The 19,456-nt window shown below is 29.4% G+C and overlaps 2 protein-coding genes across 3 annotated transcripts in view; both read right to left on the reverse strand.

The window, feature by feature from the left end:
* LOC122848947 overlaps positions 1 to 182 on the reverse strand; it is a 33,623-nt gene extending 33,441 nt beyond the window's left edge. For both annotated transcript variants that reach the window (XM_044147431.1, XM_044147420.1), the window contains exon 1: positions 67 to 182. In XM_044147431.1, the coding sequence (XP_044003366.1) occupies positions 67 to 97 (31 nt within the window). In that variant the 5' untranslated portion in view covers positions 98 to 182. The remainder of the gene's footprint in view (positions 1 to 66) is intronic.
* Positions 183 to 532: 350 nt separating this feature from the next.
* The window catches only part of LOC122856607 (ionotropic receptor 93a), a 32,551-nt gene continuing 13,627 nt past the window's right edge, over positions 533 to 19,456 (reverse strand). The window contains exons 10-14 of the mRNA XM_044158359.1: positions 16,996 to 17,161; positions 5,307 to 5,374; positions 1,280 to 1,403; positions 878 to 1,193; positions 533 to 794 (exon numbers count right to left, since the gene is read on the reverse strand). Of these exons, the coding sequence (XP_044014294.1) occupies positions 533 to 794; positions 878 to 1,193; positions 1,280 to 1,403; positions 5,307 to 5,374; positions 16,996 to 17,161 (936 nt within the window). The remainder of the gene's footprint in view (positions 795 to 877; positions 1,194 to 1,279; positions 1,404 to 5,306; positions 5,375 to 16,995; positions 17,162 to 19,456) is intronic.

The raw sequence follows: 19,456 nt of genomic DNA on the forward strand, positions 1-19,456 counted from the left end.
TTTTCTAGGTATCAATTCTTTCTCAATGTCAATTTTATATTAATCTCAATTATTTTTTTAACTTACTCAAAACGCCAATCAAACGTAACCAAATCATATTATTAAGAAATAATAATATTTTCTTTTATTTATGAGAAATAACTGAACATTGAATATTTTGCAGTGCTTCATTAACGCTTTCAACTAGCATAAAATACAAACTGACAGATCCTTTCGTTTATCTAGTACGTAAAAGCAAAGCGAACCATTGAGACATAAACGAGCATAGGGAAAAATTGATTTAAGACAGAATAAGGAGGTGGGAGTCAATTAGTTACCCAACTGAACCATGTTGTTTCGTATAATGCTTGCAAGAGGTTTAATTATATCTTTTACACTTTCTTTTTGATATATTTGAACTGACATTCTATGCAGTTTAGTATATTTTAGACTATAATTAAGATACGATTTTATTGATTGTGTTTAATTGTGATTCTATAGGAAAAATGTGCTATTGAAATTCATAAAAGAGTTTAAAGTTATTAAAATTATTTCACAGAACAAAAGGAAGGATTAGAAGTCGTTCTTTAGCAATTTTTCTGCTATATATATAATGTTCAAAACAGAGAAACAAAACTGCTGTAATATATCCAAAAAATAAAACGAAAAAAATTCCTTGCATATCTTGAAGATTGACTTTTCGATTCGCAGCAGCAGAATTACTATTTTTTGCGTTCAACCAACACTGATCTTTAGTTGGCATTCTATCATTAATCCATTTGTTTGTGAGACCAGCCTCCAGCATTCTTTGCAACCTAACAATAATCAACAATTGTTAATCTAGCGTCACTTATGTTTTTTTTTTTTTGCTTAGTTAACAACGAAAAAAAAGTCTAACTGAATATTTATGATGTCAAGATAAGGGCTTCCTGCTGGAACAAGCATGAATATTGGTTCTTGAAGAAGTAGAACATCAGTTCCAAGTGAAAAATCACAATGTCCAGATGATCGATAATTGTTTTTTATTGATATTCGTAAAGAACTCAACCAATCAATGACGACATGCTTGCCTTTCTTGATTTTATTAATGCTTAATAAGTAACTAACTGTATCATGTTTTTGACCATGAGCATCATATTCGGGGAGAAGGTTTTTATAGTCAATACCATTGACTTGATTGCTGTTTTTAATATAGTCATCAAGTAAACTATCCTCTGTTAAAATAAAGTGATCATAATTTAAATAGAAATAAAGAACAGTTAAAAATGAATTTGATATAATTGAATTGAACAAGACATACTGGGAATGCTCCATGTGAGCTCTTCTCGACGCTCAAGAAGATCATCAATAGTTTTAACAACTGGTTCCATTTTCGGAAATGTCAAAAAAGCAACTAAACTTCCAGAATATGTAGCGACCACGACCTAAAATATAATAACATATGAAACTACACTGAGAAAAATCGAGTCTCGGTTGAACCGATAATTTTCTGTATTTATAAAAAACTATGTCAATAAATTTTTAATACTTGATGCTACGCGATGAAATTCACGGGAGACCCTGGCGAAAATTTTTCTCCGATATTTTTCCTTTTTATTCTGATTTCCTGCGAATTCTGCCGATTTACTTCACTTTACTCCAATTTTCTCGGCAAATTACTAAAGGGAAATCGGAGAGAAAAATAGGAGTAAACGAAAAATCATTTATTCCGATTCCCGTGAAGGAGAAAACAACATGGCCAAGCATTGGGCCAAGCCTGGCAAAATGTTGCCAAGTCTTGGCTACCACTCTTGGTCAGTGCTTGCACCAGGCTTGGGGATTGACACCAATTTAAGCTTGGCTACCAATACTAGGCCAAGACTTCCAAAAATTGAATAATTTTATAAAAAAAAAAATTTTTAATTGTTTAAACAATTAAATTTTTTTATTTATATAATTAATAAATTATTTGACTGAAGACTACACCATAAATATTTGACTTCACCAGGACTTGAACACGGTACCCTTCTAGTTGGAACTCCAGAGCCTTCCTCACTTAACCATAGCAGCAATAATTAGAGATGAGGAAAATTTGTTTTACTTGAATTTACATTATAATCATGGCAATCCAAGAATCAACCGACACTCGGCCGATATATAAATTTTATTTGATTCAGAGCAAAAATAAAACAACTAAGCCCCCCTCAAAATGCCTTACCCGGAATTTCAATAATAAGTACTATTTTTTTATAGTTCTTAAGGATACAAGAATACGTTTTCGTTGTTTTTTGAAAATTTCGATTATTTTAATTGTTATTAATAAATGAATTTTTTGCTAATGTTAATTGAAAAAATGATATCTATTGATCTGCTAGAAGGAAATAAATAATTTTTATACAGAATATTGAAAATAAACCGATCTTTTTAAAAAAAATAAAATAATAAATTTGAATCAAAAATTAGCAAAAGTTATTAACAATTTTTATAAGCAAATGGAAATTCTACTTCTTTCTCCCTCTTTTTTTACATTTTTTCATTTTACCTTTTTTATTCTCCATTTCATTACGCAACTTTTCACGTTGAAAAAACTCATTAACATTAATATTTAAAAAAGTTATCAATATTTATCCCCCCCAAAAAAACAGAACGTTCATAACTTCCGAACTAATTGTCGTAAAAACTTCGGATTTGGCCTCAAAGCAGCGTCTCTGAAAAATCGTCCCTGATCCAGTCACTTCTTTTTTTTTCTTCAAAAATTAAAAAATAGAGAAAAACAAATTTTTTTTTTTCTTCTTACGAAAAATACTATTCGTACGCCAAAAATTTATTGATTTTTTTTTTTTTTTCATTCAGTTTTTAGAAAAAAAAAAAAATGACTGAATAGATATTGCCCTTCCTTATGAGGGGCGATAGAGTTTCAAAAGGTGCGTTGTTTGAGTCTTATACTGAGCTCCAACTTTTGATTAACTCGTCATATAGATATCCTTTGTATAAGGTTTAGAAAGCACGTATGGTAAAACTCTACAATTTTTACTTAAAACTTTTTTTTTTATAAATAGTAGTTTTCATAAAATAATAAAAAATATGATTTTTTTTATTTTTTCGTAGTTTTTTTTTTAAAGATAGAACAAAGACTAATAGAATTTAAACGTACACTCTCAGAGGTGATAGAATTTTGAAAACCTCGTTTTTTAAGCCCAATTTCAAGTTTTTCTGTAAATTCTAACAAAAGTTATGAAATCAATTATATTATCGTGCATAGATTAACTGAAATGAATAGAAAGAAAAGATTATATATAACATTTTCTTTTACATTTCAGAAAACGAACACTAAGTAGGTGGGGGACAACATTCGACTCAATATGATCTAATTTAAAAATATATAGATCCATAACGCTTAAAAAGTGACATTCGGTGTAAGAAAAATTTCACCATCTAGATCTTACAAATTGTACTATAAAAAATTCTCCAATATGAATAATTGAAAAAAAAAAAATATCCGATAAATTCTAAAATATACAAATGAAATATTGTGTGACAGAGCTTTTAAAGTGTTAAAATTCCTAAAATGTAGAAAAGGAACAACGACTAAATTGTCACAGGGATTTGAAAAACCAATAATAACATAATGCGTATTACTTGGAAAAGAAATGTCCTCGTTATTAATATCCTTCTGTGACTTACCACGAGCCTAAGACATTACCTGACAATGTGACAGAGATTTTAAAAATTAAAAAAAAAAATCTATATTTCAGATCAAAATTATTTCTGTGATATAAGTTTCAGTTATTCGTAGATGACAATTACTGTTCATTATTCTTTTCAGATTTCGATTACCTAAAAAAATATTCTCTATTTTAGAAAAATTTGATTATACGTTATCGAAGTTTCCATCATCTGTAGGTGGCAAGGACTGTCTTATACAAAAACATGTGTTACATTAAGATTCAACTATTTATGCACACTGAGAAAAAAAAATAACAATTTTTACTATGCTAGCAGGGTAATCGTCGGGTAAAACTCGATTTTGGGGTTTTTTCATGTTCTGATATATAAAAATTATTGTTTAGATTATATAAATTACTTTGCAGCACAGTAAAAATTGGGATATGCCAGGGTAGTATTTATTGGTATAACAAATATTGATAAGCTTAATACAATTATTACAGTTTTATTCAAATAAAATACTGAGCTTTGGATAATTTTTATTGTGCTGAACACTAAACATTACTCTGCAGCATGGTAAAATTCAACCCTCGGTAATCTTCGGCGCTGTTCGATAATTATCGTGTCAGGCTTTTGTTATTTTTGTTATTGTGAGACGCACATTTAGGTATTTGTACGTCCAACGGTCTAACGGCCTCCGTAATTATACATAATATTGATATTAATTAATTCAAGTGAATAAAAAAGTGCAGTTATCTAAGAAAAATCTACGACTTAATTTGAGTACTTTTACTCGCTAATTATTTATAGATATCACTAGTGAAATGGAAGTGTGAACATAATTTGTGTGCAGTTTTCATTTGTTTATCGTGAATTTGATAGCAGTGAGGATGGTCTCAATTTTTATATTATAAACAATATTTTAATGGAAACATCCACACAATATTATTTTATAACAAAAAAATTATTAGCTGTATTTTTAAATGAACACACCGAGCATTATGAAGTTAATAAAAAAATTTTGTCGTGAAAAATTTAGATTTGAATAAAATATATAATTATAAGTTAACTTATATAACACAAACACCAAATACAGAATTTATTGTTAAAAATTGGATATAAAAAAAAATACATTAAATAAAAATTTTATTTTGAGTATCGTTATTTAATTTCCCTTTCATTTATTTTTTAAGCAATATTTAAAAAGATATTTGGAATTTTTATTAATTCAAATAATAAAAATTGTTGGTAATACATCAAACTTTACTTATCGACACTATATTTTTTAGTGTGTATGTATAGTTAAAATTACTGTGCTTGGCATGGTAATTTTTGTCCAGCCGAAATACAAAATTAAATGGCACGAAGGGTAAAAATTATTGTTCCCATTGTAATATATGTTAAACTTACAAAATACCCGGCCTTTACTACGCAGCACAGTAATTTTTATTTGATTTTAGTTGTAAAAATTGTTATTTTTTTTTCTCAGTGTGACAATCAGAATTTTACAGTTTGTTTTTTAGTACTGTACTGTAGTAAAAACTTGATTCAATTAAAACCACGCATTCGAATATGCATCCAAATTAACAATATTCTTAATAGTTCCGACCAAGACACGATTTTTCTCAGTGTATACATCAAGGACAGAAAAGATAAAATAATATATTTGATTTTCAACGTACCATTACCACCAGCCACCAAGTAGCTACTACAAGGCGAGCTCCATTAGATTTCGGTAAATGCATTCCTCCTGTTACAAAATAAATTTAAATTTTTTATATAATAGAGTATAATATAAAATATATAATTATAAGTATATAATATAAGTATATAATATAAACAATTCAGGTAAAAATAATTTCTTTGAGTAAATCATAGATAAATGCAATAGAGATGCAAGAAGTAATCGTGTATAATTGAGGTAACTCGAAAAAAAATAATCTCATAGACGGACTACTTTTTTGTGCTAAAAGGGCAGGCTCTGATCAATGCTTACATAAAATAAATGAGTGCCCTCTATTATATAATATTTAATCACAATGAAAATTTTATCATTCCTTGACTATTTTTAAATTTACACGAAAAAAAGTTTCTTAAATCTACAAAAATGAATAAACGCGAATACATTAACAAGGTTCCCATAGGATGCCTACTCTGAAATTTCGACACAATCCTTATTTTGGTTCACATAATTTACCCTCAAAAAATTAGAATTTGAAATAATGTCCAAATTGGAGTTTACTCTATATTAAGGGGGTATTTTTTTTTTTTAAGGGTTGAAAATGGTCAGAAAAATCCGAAAAAATTCAGGAATGCTATTGGTAGTGTTTACAACGGAAAAAAAAATTGGGACCGAAATCAGAGATGGTCAGGGTTCAGACTGTCCGAAGTGACGTGGAATGCCCTATATATATGAGCAAAAACGCCAATTATAGACATAGGTTTGGGTGATACCTCCTCAGAACTTCTTGAAATTTTGACAAATTATAGTTCTCGATAAAATACACGTATGTATTTTTTTCTTTTATTTTTCCATCTATTATTTTGGCACTTATTGTATGGGGCATTTCATTGATATTGGTTTTTTTTGTTTTTTTTTTGGTTTTTTTTTTTAGTATCTTGTCGGTGAATGAAAATCTAAAAAATAATTATTTTTTGAGTGAAATTTTCTCAGCTAATGAAAAAAATATCACTTTTTTTTTTTTGACATTTATAACACTTTGAAAATCGAGTTTTTCACAACAAAAGCTGATTTAGTTGCGTTTACATTATTATACCTTCTTATTTGTTTACATACTTATTATACTTATTGACCTTTTTTTCGATAGTAGCCTATCATTTTTTGTTCATGATGCTGTTGGAATCCGAATAGAACACATTATTCCAGTTAAAGAAGCCAGCGAATATATGTTGATCAAATTTAGTATGATACAGAACATAAGACTTGTCATAAGGGTTAGTGACTATGTCTGTAAAGTACCACGTTTCATTAGAAAGAATATGTGATAAATTTTTTATTAAAATAATATTTATTGTGTAATGTGACTTACATTTTAATAAATAATGAAGAATCTTTGTTATGAATGAATTAACCTGTAGAACTCGCTCTATATTATTATTTGTAACTTGGGTTCACTAATTAATAAATATTATGTTCTATGGAGGTTAATATAATTGCTAAAGAATTATGTTTTAAGGAAATAATGTTGCTCAAAATATGATTCAACCTCAATTCCTTACCTACATCTTTTTCTTAGCTACTGCTTTTCCTTTGACATTTTAATTTATCAAATAAACAATAAACATGCAATTTTATTTTTTAAAAATCATCATCATCATCATCATCATCATCATCATCATCATCATCATCATCATCATCATCATCATCATCATCATCATCATGACTTACATGCTCACCATTTTTCGACACCTTGTATAAACATGCCAAAACTGACATATGAAACAAAAACTATCAGAATTTTTAACATTTACAACTGAATGAGTATGTGCCACGAAAGATGAATTACCACCTTGCAGTGGTATGTAATCTTTACTTGGATTTCAAGATGAAGAATTCCAAGCAGTTTCCAACCAGATCCTTTAAATTTAGCTTCCTCAACATCTTCTATAAAATGATTTAAATTTTTTTTAAATAATTGACTTAGATCTGATGATTGTAAAACCTCAAAACTGCCTTCATTAAAATATTTTGTTTCAACTTCCGCACTATTATCAGATGGTTTTTCAATTTCATAGTTCAAAGCTAATACAGTATTGACTTCGGGTGCATTTTTATCTTGTGAAATAAGAGCTATCTGACTAATTAACTGTACATGTATAAAACTTATTTATACTGCTAAATATAGCTATACCTATATAACCTTATAAAGGTATATAAAGTTATATTTAATTGTGTACCTTTAAAACGATCGTTCCTTGGGTAAAAATATCTTCGTATATTCATTTACAAGTTTATATACTTTTATAAAACTGTATAAAACTTTATACAGCTACATACAGTTATGTATAATCTAAGTCGATTTTCGACGGTCGACATCCAACGGACGTCGAAAATCGAGCTCGGATCGACGTCGAAACGTTATGCGAGGAACGCTCGATTCGACGTTGATCCAGAGGGAGCCCTGCTACTGCTTCCCCTTGGACATTTTAATTTATTAAATAAATAGTATACATGCAATTTTATTTTTAAAAAATAAAAATTTACAAGGAAAAGATGTAGCTAAGGAATTAAGGTTGCCAAAAATTTATATTTTAAGCAACATTATTTCCTTGAATCATAATTCTTCGCTACATATTTTCCTTAGTTACTGCTTTTCTATGACATTTTGATTTATTAAATAAATAATATACATGCACTTTTAGTTTTAAAAAATAAAAATGTCCAAGGAAAAGCAGTAGCTAAGGAATTAAGGTTGCTAAAGAATTATGTTTTAAGGAAATAATGTTGCTCAAAATATGATTCAACCTCAATTCCTTACCTACATCTTTTTCTTAGCTACTGCTTTTCCTTTGACATTTTAATTTATCAAATAAACAATAAACATGCAATTTTATTTTTTAAAAATCATCATCATCATCATCATCATCATCATCATCATCATCATCATCATCATCATCATCATCATCATGACTTACATGCTCACCATTTTTCGACACCTTGTATAAACATGCCAAAACTGACATATGAAACAAAAACTATCAGAATTTTTAACATTTACAACTGAATGAGTATGTGCCACGAAAGATGAATTACCACCTTGCAGTGGTATGTAATCTTTACTTGGATTTCAAGATGAAGAATTCCAAGCAGTTTCCAACCAGATCCTTTAAATTTAGCTTCCTCAACATCTTCTATAAAATGATTTAAATTTTTTTTAAATAATTGACTTAGATCTGATGATTGTAAAACCTCAAAACTGCCTTCATTAAAATATTTTGTTTCAACTTCCGCACTATTATCAGATGGTTTTTCAATTTCATAGTTCAAAGCTAATACAGTATTGACTTCGGGTGCATTTTTATCTTGTGAAATAAGAGCTATCTGACTAATTAACATTTTTTTAGCATCAAAAAGAAAGTCTTTTACATCTTTATGTTTTAAATTAATTATAACGCTGGTCTTCATCCTGTTTCTAAATACATTTTCTAAGTCTTGCCATTCGATGTAATTTTCAGTAGTATCATTTGATACATTAACTGTTGCAGATGCACCTCGTACTTGCGAACTTTTCAATTTCGATAAAAAACGTGTCAGCACCCGTATTCAGAGGATGTTCTCATTAGGGCGTTTTTTTCCGATGGTGGCGTTTGTGAAACTTTTCTATGCGAAATCTATATAAATAAAATTTTCTCAAGCGCCATCAGCGGAAAAAAACAGCCCTAATGAGAACAATTTTGCCCCGTGAATACGGGTGCAGCATTATGACTGTTGTCTGAGTCATTTTTCTATAAGCAGTTGGCAAACTTCGAAGTGATTGATTATAATTTGTAATATTTCTACGTAATGAAACAATTGTCGAACGACTACTGACAATCTACAAATTTATTAAAATTTTCATAAAATATATAAGGATTGCAAACATAGTGACAGATTACTAAAATTTAGGAGGTTATGTTACTTTTTTAGAGGAATAATGACCTCGTGCAAAAAATATTAATGTCATATGATAGCTGGTGAAAATCTAAAGATAAATGACTCAAAAAAATAAAAAAATATTTAAGGATTGCAAAGATATTGACGGATTACTGAAATTTCAGAGGTTATGTTACTTTTTTATAGAAATATTGACCTAGTGCAAAGAATATTCATGTCAAACGATAGCTGGTGAAAATTTAAGGATAATTAGTTGAAGACATTTCCATAACATTTAAAGATGGCGTAGATATTGATGGATTACTAAAGATTTGGAGGTTATGTCACTTTTTTAGAGAAATAATGCCCTGGTGCAAAAAATACTAATGTCAAACGATAGCTGGTGAAAATCTAAGGATAAAAGATTTGAAACATTTCTAAAATATCCAAGGATTGCAATGAGATTGATGGAATAAGGATGATCGATGTTATTTTTTAGACTACTATTCTATTAATATGTAGAAAATTTTAAGGTTATGACTTCCTTGTTATATAAAGTTGGCAGGATATAATTTTCCACAATGATCGATGAAAAGAAGAAGACTTTTATGAAAATGCACTTGCTTATATACTGATACCCCCACTTTTTTATGACGATCAGCGCAACTGGTTGATTGCTTTTTTTATCGATAAAATAATAATCAATAATATTGATTACTGCTTTACCAACGTCGTTTCACGGGAAGTTTTGAAATTATATACTTTGATTTTATAAAATACAAATATTTTTTTTTTCAGTGGTTTATAAACAATTTATAAATAATAATAATATATAAACAAGTTGAGATTCCATAATAGTTTTTTACCAATAGGATATAGCATAACCTCTTGTTTATTTCAGAGGATAGCGTGTCAAACTCTTATGCCAAAGGTCCGAGTTCAAATCTCGGTTAGGGAAAATATTTTTTTTCCCATTAATAATAATAACACAAGATGGCGTCTTTCAAAAACCAAAGACGTGAAAAAAAAAATCCAATATGGCGACTTACGAAAAAACCAATGTGGCGCCTTACGAAAAAATCAGACCCCCCATGGCGACATTGCTCTAATTATTTGATGAGAGGACTCCCGCGGTAATTTGGCCTAATTAATTAATTCCCCTAATCAATCAATTCAAGGACCCCCTGCGGTGATTAAAGGGTTAAATCAACATTGATTCGCGGACCCCTGGGTGATAACCGCGGATCACAGCAGGGGGTCATGGGTCTCGCGGGGAAGGGGCGGTGCAGGGGGGGGGGGTGAGCCAGAACTCTCACATATATACTACTATCATAATCTCGATGAGTTTAGCTGCACACCTGTCCCAAAACACCAGGGTAAAATTCTAGTGAAAAAAGGTAAAAAGAAAGCTGGAATCCTTCCGTGAGCTGAGCCAGGTAAACTTGTAACTGTTGAAATTTGTATATCACCGTCAGGAAATTACCTGCCACCATTGTTTGTGTTTCCTAGAAAACGTTAGAAAGCTGGCTTACTTGATGAAGCATTGCAAGGCAGTTGGAGTGATTGTCATTCAACTGGATGGATGCAAGCTGATATTTTTTTTTGAATATTTTAAATGGTTTGTTAAACAAGTTAAGGTGGTTTGTCAAAATATTGAAAAAAAATTCCCTCTCACAGATTTTGATCAAAGGAGGCTTATTTTTTAAGTGATATAAAGATCTATTTTATCAATTTTTTTTTGTAATTTTCTACCACGATTTAAGTGATATAATTAGGGTCAAAGTTGACAACAATTAACCCTTTTTACACATGTATAGGAAGCATCGGCACGTTTTCTCTTTTATTGAAAAAACGCTCTCACAGAAAACTTTCATTTTATAACAGCTTATACTTCTTTAAATTACGAAGATAATAAAAAAAAAATCATTGATTTTTACCACGGATTTTGAAAGTTATTAATTATTTAAAACGAAAATTTAGGGTCTGCAAAAAATACCGGGTGAAGCATTGAAAATCTGCTGAAGTAGATTAGTGTGTGTAAATACGAGTCACCCACACTCATACTTCTAGAGACGCGGCAGTAAAGTATAAAAATTTTAGACATTAGGGGGCGCTTATTATTTTTTTAAATGATGGTTATCAGAGTGCCTCGTTGCACCCAAAGAGTAGTCCTACTTTGGGATTTACATACCGCCTCAAGCAAACTCCTGACAGACCAGTTTTTTTTGTTCTTGATGGGCATATCACTTATAGAAGCCTAGATGTAATTGACCACGGTCGTGAACACTCTGTACTTATTATTTGCCTTTCACCTCATTGCACACATCGCTTACATCCACTGGATGTGAGTTTGATGAAACCAATTTCTACTTTTTATGTTAAAAAAGTTAGAAATTGGCTACGTATAAATTCACCAAGAAGAGTTACCACTAAACAAGTTCCAATGATATTTAGTAGAGCTTTCACAGCAGTGTCAACGTCATCAAATATTAAAAATGGTTTCGAAAAATCAGGATTGTGGCCATTGAACTCCAATGTATTTGATGACAATGACTTTGCACCAGCGGATCTTACGTGCTCAAATGACGATAGAGAAAGAGAACGGGATAAAAGGCTGAAGAACAAAAAAAAGAAGAAGAAAAAGACTGGAAAAGGAGTTGAAGAAGAAAAAAAAGCAAATGAACCATGTAAAAAATCTGATGATGAAAAGAAAGAACCCCCACGGAAATATTTTATAAAAATTTTGCAAAAATTATATAAAAGTCATTTTATAAAATCACTTTGTAAAATATGGGCAAAAAAATTGAAGAAATTATGTAAAAGATTTATAAAATTTTTATAAAAATTTCAATTTTTTTTTATAAATATTATATATATAATATATAAAAATTTTTTAAATATTTTATAAATTTTTTGTAAAATATTATCAGTTTATTTCGAGTATTTTAACTTCCCCCTCCCCCCCTTTTTTTTGTCAAATTTTTATAAGAGAATTATTTGAATTTTCAGAGAATAATTAAAAAAAAAAACTTTTCAACGAACCAGACCATCTTGATGACAAGCGGGTGCTTTACCACGATGCCACAAATCTTTTGAGAATCTTTAATAAAAATGTACATAAGAATACTACTTTGTTAATTTCAATTACTTTTCAGTTTTAACCGTACTTTTTCATCGATTCTTATATATTTATATGTTAAAAAAAAAATTCTGATTACTCTTATATGGATTCGTATGAAAATCAATGGAAAAGTACAGTTAAAACTGAAAAGTAATTGAAATTAACAAAATAGTATTCTTATGTACATTTTTATTGAAGATTCTTAAAAGATTTGTGGCATCGTGGTAAAGCACCCGCTTGTCATCAAGATGGTCTGGGTTCGATTCTTCGTTGAAAAGTTTTTTTTAGGGAATTTTAATTTCCTATTGTTTTCGCTTTTCATCTGGACCCCCCCCCCCCACGATAAATATGAGAAATTTAAAGGAAAAATCACTGAATATAAAGAAAAACACGATAAATATGGGAACACCAAGAGGCACGGTAGTCAAGTATGAGAAAGAAATATATATGTGTTGATGAGAATATGTGTGAGATGAGATTAACTATAACTGCTACTACTGTGCCTTATTATACATCAAATATTTTGTCCCCTTCCGTCTCAAATCTTTTAGAAATTTAATTAAAATATGATAGAGTTCAATGAGGATGTTGAGGTTTGGTAATGATCCCATAAATCGATGTCAAGCTTTTTTTTAAAAAAAAAATCAGATTTTTTCATTGCGGTAATATATATTTAAAGCATAATTGATATTTACGGTCTTTGCGTTTTTATCAAATCGACCAGATTTCTTCCGTTCAGTTGGTAAAACTTTACAATTACTTCTCTGAGTTCTCTTCTCTTTTTTTAGTGTTTATATTTTGGCTGCACTGCAGTATATTATTATTCGTTTGTATGCATGACATAACCTCTAAACTAATTTGGCAGCATAAATAAATTGTTTACTCTACAAAAAGATGTGATATCTCAACAAAAAAAAAAATTTTTAACTTGACCCCACCTGGTTTTTCCCAAATAAAATTTCAGTATTTATTAGACATATATTTTACATCAGGTGGGGTCAAGTTTAAAATTTTTTTTTTTCAATAGTTCAGACTTAATTACAACGTCAAAAATATATTTCTTTCTTGTCTTTCTGGTATCACATCTTATCTTAATTAATATACACACAATTTCGAATACTTGACACTTTTTTTGTAAAAAAAACTTGTTTTTTTTTTTTGTTGAGATATAAATTACTACCCCCTAGATAGATTTACTGAATTATTTGATTCTTTACAGGTTACTCACAAATCAATTACTAGAATTAGATAATTTAAGTAGAATTAATAACATGCTAGCACAATCCGAGGATGCAAAACGTCGTAAAGAAGAAAACAAAAATAAGCACAAAAAAATACGGTTATTAGAAGATGCAAATTACAAAATCCATAAAAATAAAGCTAAATATGTTTCAAAGAAAAAACGTCTTTAAAATGATTTAGATTTCAGGAAGAAAACATACATCTACAATACTTCTAGAATAAAAAAACGCCTGATGAATGATCCAAATCTAAAATTAAAAAAAAGGAAGACTCAAGAACTATCAAAAAAAAATCGTTATAAAAAAGATGAAAATTATCGAAAATTACCACAATTATCATTATATTACAAACAAAAAGTTTAAAAAATAAAAAGTATAAAGGATAATAACAGAAAAAAAAGTACGATATAATAATCACCTAAAATATAGTAATGTTGAGAATGATGATCCATTTCAGTTACAATTCAGTTACAATTCATTTACAACATACAATAACCACAATTTCTGACATAAAAATAAAAAACAAAAACGATGGAACAACTTCACATTAATGAATCCATAAAAAAAAAAAAAAAGAAAACATCGATCATTTTTAACAAATTTGTGAAAAGATCAAAGGGAATTTTTCAAAATCAACAGCCAATATAATCAAAATGGGTAAAAGAAAACAAGAAGGTGATAATCCAAAACACGAAGAAAAAAAAATTATACTAAATGAAAAAAACACAACAAAAGATACAACGATGAAAAGAAAAATTACAAAAATAGCAAATTTAAAAATGAACACAATATGGTAAATAAAAAATAAGAAATAAATATAATAAACATAGGGTAAAAATTAAATTAAAAATTCAAATACAGTGATACAGTTCGAGCACGAATTATACATAAAAGTGTGTAAGCTTGGGCTTTTATATTTTTATTTTCTTTTATTGTTTAAATATAAAAAGCGACCAATCTTACTTGTTTAAATTTATCAAATGGATATGCAATGAAATTCACTTTAAAATATGAATATTAATTATTTAAATTTACCCTGAAATTGAGTGGATGTAAAATAACAATCAAACAGAATTTTTATAGATATAATCACAATCATAATAGCACTAAAGGAAGTAGAATTTATATATTCAATGACGGGACGGTTCTTAAGAAAAAGAACAATATCATTAGCAGACGACAGTGATTACGAAGTAAAATCAAATTTAGATGAAAAAAAAACTAACTAAAGATACTAAATTTACTAAAAAATATATGTTTCAGATTGAATTAAATATGTGGAATAAAGAGGCAGAAAGTTTTGAGGGAAAAAAGGGTGACGTGATAGCACTGAAAGAATCGAAAACAAATGAATATAAAAAGATTAAAAACTTAACAACGACTTCGACAACGACAAAAACACTAAATCCTAATTCGACAGAGGGAAAAAAGTAAAGTAAAAGAAATAAAATATGATATGGAAATTTATAAATAGATTTTAAACATTTACAGAGTAAAATCATGGTACAACAAAATAAATAAAAACAAAGAATTTAAAAAGGTAGAAGAAAGCGATTCCGGAAATGAAGATGACCCATTAGAAGAAACAAGCAAAATGAACGAAAATTAAATAAACTTTACGCATTATAACAATAAAAAATAAATATTTCTATTCACGAATCATTTTTATTCATTACCTCAATTTTCAATAGACTAAAAATTGAAATTAAAATTCCCCCCGAAGGGAAGGCACAGTTGCTTCAGCAACTGTAATATTGATTTTTTTAAAATTATTCTCTGAAAATTTAAATAATTCTTTTATAAAAATTGGACAAAAAAAAGGGGGGGGGAGGGGGGAGTTTAAATACTTGAAATAAACTGGTAAATTTTTACAAAAAATTTATAAAATATTTACAAATTTTTTATATATTATATATATAATATTTATAAAAAAAAATTTGAAATTTTTATAAAAATTTTATAAATCTTTTACATAATTTTTTTAATTTTTTTGCCCATATTTTACAAAGTGATTTTATAAAATGACTTTTATATAATTTTTGCAAAATTTTTATAAAATATTTCCGTGGGGGAAGAAAAAGAAGAAAATAAAACACACGTTCAAGAAAAGGACCTAGGTCACGTACTGAGCCAAAATCTGAGTTTTTGTTGAAAATGGCCCAGAAGAAGAACGAATTATCGACTCACCAGTACCTCTTCATAAGTAGACTTGTACTTTACTATTTTGAACAGCTATTTTTTTCATTTGTCGATTATTATTATCATTCTATTTAATAGCAAAGACTTGGCTTAAACAAAGAGCTGAAAGATCTTCAAAAAGATTGGCTGAATCACCTTATGTGATTCAGCCAATTCCAACAGGCAAAATAAATGTAAGTCGTAGGGGTTGTTCTCCAGGAAGGTCAGCTGTAATTACAAGCTTTCCTTGTATTATGAATTACATGCGAGAGTGGAGAGAAAAAAGGCTACACAATCAGCATCTTCATCGAGATCTAAGTCTACTCTAGGTGACAATGACAATGAGTCTGAAGTTAAAAACTTGAACCAAAATGAAAATATTGAGGAAGATCCAGTGTGGAAGATCTATTGTTCTGAAGCATACTCAACTTCAACTGGGTCGTGGATACAATGTACTAACTGTAAGTCATGGGTCTGTGAAGAATGTGCAGATATACATTGGGTAAAAAATATCCTCGTGGGTACAATTGCGTCAATTGTTAATAACTCGTTGATTTTTTGCTATTTCAAAGTTCAATTAATTTAATTATAGAAGTTCATCTTTCATAAATTTTATTTAATTAATACTTAGAAATTTATTTCTTGTTATTTAATGAATTCTTTCAAACACAGAATTTATTATGGTTTTATATTTATTTATTTCAATTTATAAATAATTTTTTTATATTTATTTATCACCTTTCTATGACCTACAGAAAAAAAAAATTTACAAACATTTTTTTTCTAAAACTGGAAATAGCTTTTGAAAATTTTTTTTGTTGCGGGAATTTTCTTTAGGTATTTCAAATCAAAGTATAATAAAAAAATGAAAAAAAAAAAAAAAAAAAAATTATGAATGAACAAAATTTTTCAGGTGTTCCATTTTGCCCCGCCATTCTATTACGCCCCGCTTTTCCCTATACAAATATATAAAAAATTTGTAAATATTTTATGAACTTTTCGTAAAAATTCATAAGTTTATTTTGAATATTTCGACTCGCCCCCTCCCTTCCTACATGAATTAATTTTATGGGAAATTTTTATAAAATAATTATAAAAAGAGATTTCGTTATAAATATACACAAGTAAGTAACACCACGACTTCAAAATTGGATAGCATTTCACGAAAAAATACCAAGTTAAAGAAATTAGTTTTACCAAGGTATTGAAGCTATTTGAAATCGTTTCTTTCAACTCACCTTGTTGCAGCAGAGCTCCATAAATATACCACATGTAATCAGAAGCAGAACCAGGATTTTTGGAGTTCTCATCGTCAACACTTCTGAGGCGACGAGGGCTGTAAAAATGTACGGCCCACAAAACAGGTCCTACTACAATTATTGATATTACGATGCATATCCAAGCCTATTTTTATCGATTTAAAGAATTAAAATTAATGAGAGTCGTAAAAACGGCAAAATAATTATATATTCATGACTATCTATAAAAATACATGCCGAGAAAGTAGTGTAAGTATCAGAGTTTTAGCACACTTTTGATCCAAGAACAGGAGGAAGGGAGGAGGAAGAAGAGTCGAATTTAAAGAGATAGGTGGATTCGTGATTCAAGGAAAAAGGGTGGTAATTCAGTGATAATCCGGACTGGTGGTGGATCACCAAAAGTATGTAAGAGAAGGAAAGAGTAACTAATAATAATTCAAAAAAAGAAATTTTTTTTTCTTTATTAAATGAGAATAATCGAGATAATTGGCTTGCAGAAATTTTGTAAACAAGTACATGCTTGTCCAAAATTTTTTCTTATAAGATAATATAGAAAAAGAAAATCTGTAGCTAAGAGACAGATGTAGTTCCGGAAAAAATCACATTCAGAAGCAGTTAACGTTGGAAATGCATCTTCTTATAGCTTTTTTTTTCTTTCCAAATAATTGCTTTAAAAATTACAGGCTGGAGGTAAGATGTATTCACGAGGACTAACCAAAATCTCAAGCAATAAATTTTTTTCATAATTTTTGGACACTATTTAGGGGTTGTAGCAACGATTAGATGAGGAAATATTCAATTTTTCTACAATCAATGAATCAAGGTACAAACCTAACTGAACTCCGATCTGGACTGAATCATGATACTTTAACTGAACCTGAATAAGGTAACCTGATTCAATGCTGAACAAGATGACATCAAATATAACTTTCTTAAGCCTTACATTGCTGTGCGGCACGGTAAAATTTGCCTTAAAACTGGACAACATTTATTCAGCAGCCGAACAAATATTATTGAGCAACAAAACTGCTGTGCAGCTAAATAAAATTTGTTCAACGATACGATAAAATTTGTTGCAGCAATTTGGTGTTAAACGGTACAACGATTTTTGTTGTAGCAGAACAAAAAGTGACAGGATAGGATTTCGCCTCTAGTTTGTCGTGCTGTCACAACAATTCTTGTCGTTTTTTTTTCTCCGTGAATATTCGATTTCTACTAAAAAACCTATTTCTTCCTATCAAATTGTAGTGCTGACAAAGAGGAATATGATTTTAAAAAAATTGAGTTATTTTTAACACGCACTTAAAGAAGTAGTTAATATTGGATTATAAAATTGTTTTTTTTTTTTTTTTTTCGCATCAAGTGATGCACACTGACGTGACATACGCAGTCATATGTTGTCACAGTGTTCTATACTTGCTTGTTAACACAGTGTTAGTGTCTGTCTGTTTATACTCACACCTGGTCAAAACTCGATTTTTTGGTAGTAACGCAACAAAATTTCAGGGAAATGGGCATAAAATTTAGTGTTGTAATATACGATCCCCCAAAACTACAAATATTGGTGCGAATATCCCGAGTGGAAGTTTTGGTCCGATTCAGATCTGATTTGGACCCGGTCTACTAGATCCGATTCGGATCCGAATGTAACGCTGGGATCAGGGAATTGGATTGCGAAATGCATATCCAGCATAGATCCGAATTTATACTTAAACCAGATCCAAATTTATATTCAAACTAGATCCGAATATATACTTAAACTGTATCTGAATTTTGATTTGAAAAAAAAAAAAATATATATGCTTTTTTCAACTATTTTTTTTAACAATCATTATTAACAATATTTCTATCGTAGAAAATTCAACCTAAACTAAACTGAAATTCCAGAACTTACGGGGATCGATCTCGAGGCTTGTCCGTTTAAAGTCGGTAACACTATCCTATCGACCGGGGCGACGTACATGGAATCGTTGAAATCAAAAGTCATTTACAAGCGTAGAAAGTTTTTTGAATATTACAATAGAAAAACTTGATATGATTCATAATTAATAATATATATAGGCAACAATGTTATCAAATGACAATCTGAAATTAATTTTTTTTTTTTTTTTTTTTTATTCAAATACTTCCAAGTTGGATCCGTTTTAATTAGGGAAACCGGATCCAGCTTATCTTAGCCAAGCCTTACCGAATCCGGAGGTTAACTTTGAAAAAAAATAAAACTTTAATTAAAGTCCGGCATTCCGGATCCGATTTGGATCAGGATAGAGTAAGGAAAACTGGATCCAGTTTACCTTAGCAATACCGTATCCGATTCGGATCAAGAATAATTAAAAGAAACCGGATCCGACTCACCTTCAGAGATGCCGCGATACGATACGATAATTAGCTGATTAGCTGCCGTAGAAGTTGATTGTCGTTATCTTAGCGTGTCGTTGTA

Source organism: Aphidius gifuensis, linkage group LG1 (assembly GCF_014905175.1).
Source record: "Aphidius gifuensis isolate YNYX2018 linkage group LG1, ASM1490517v1, whole genome shotgun sequence".
Classification (NCBI taxonomy): Eukaryota; Metazoa; Arthropoda; class Insecta; order Hymenoptera; family Braconidae; genus Aphidius; species Aphidius gifuensis.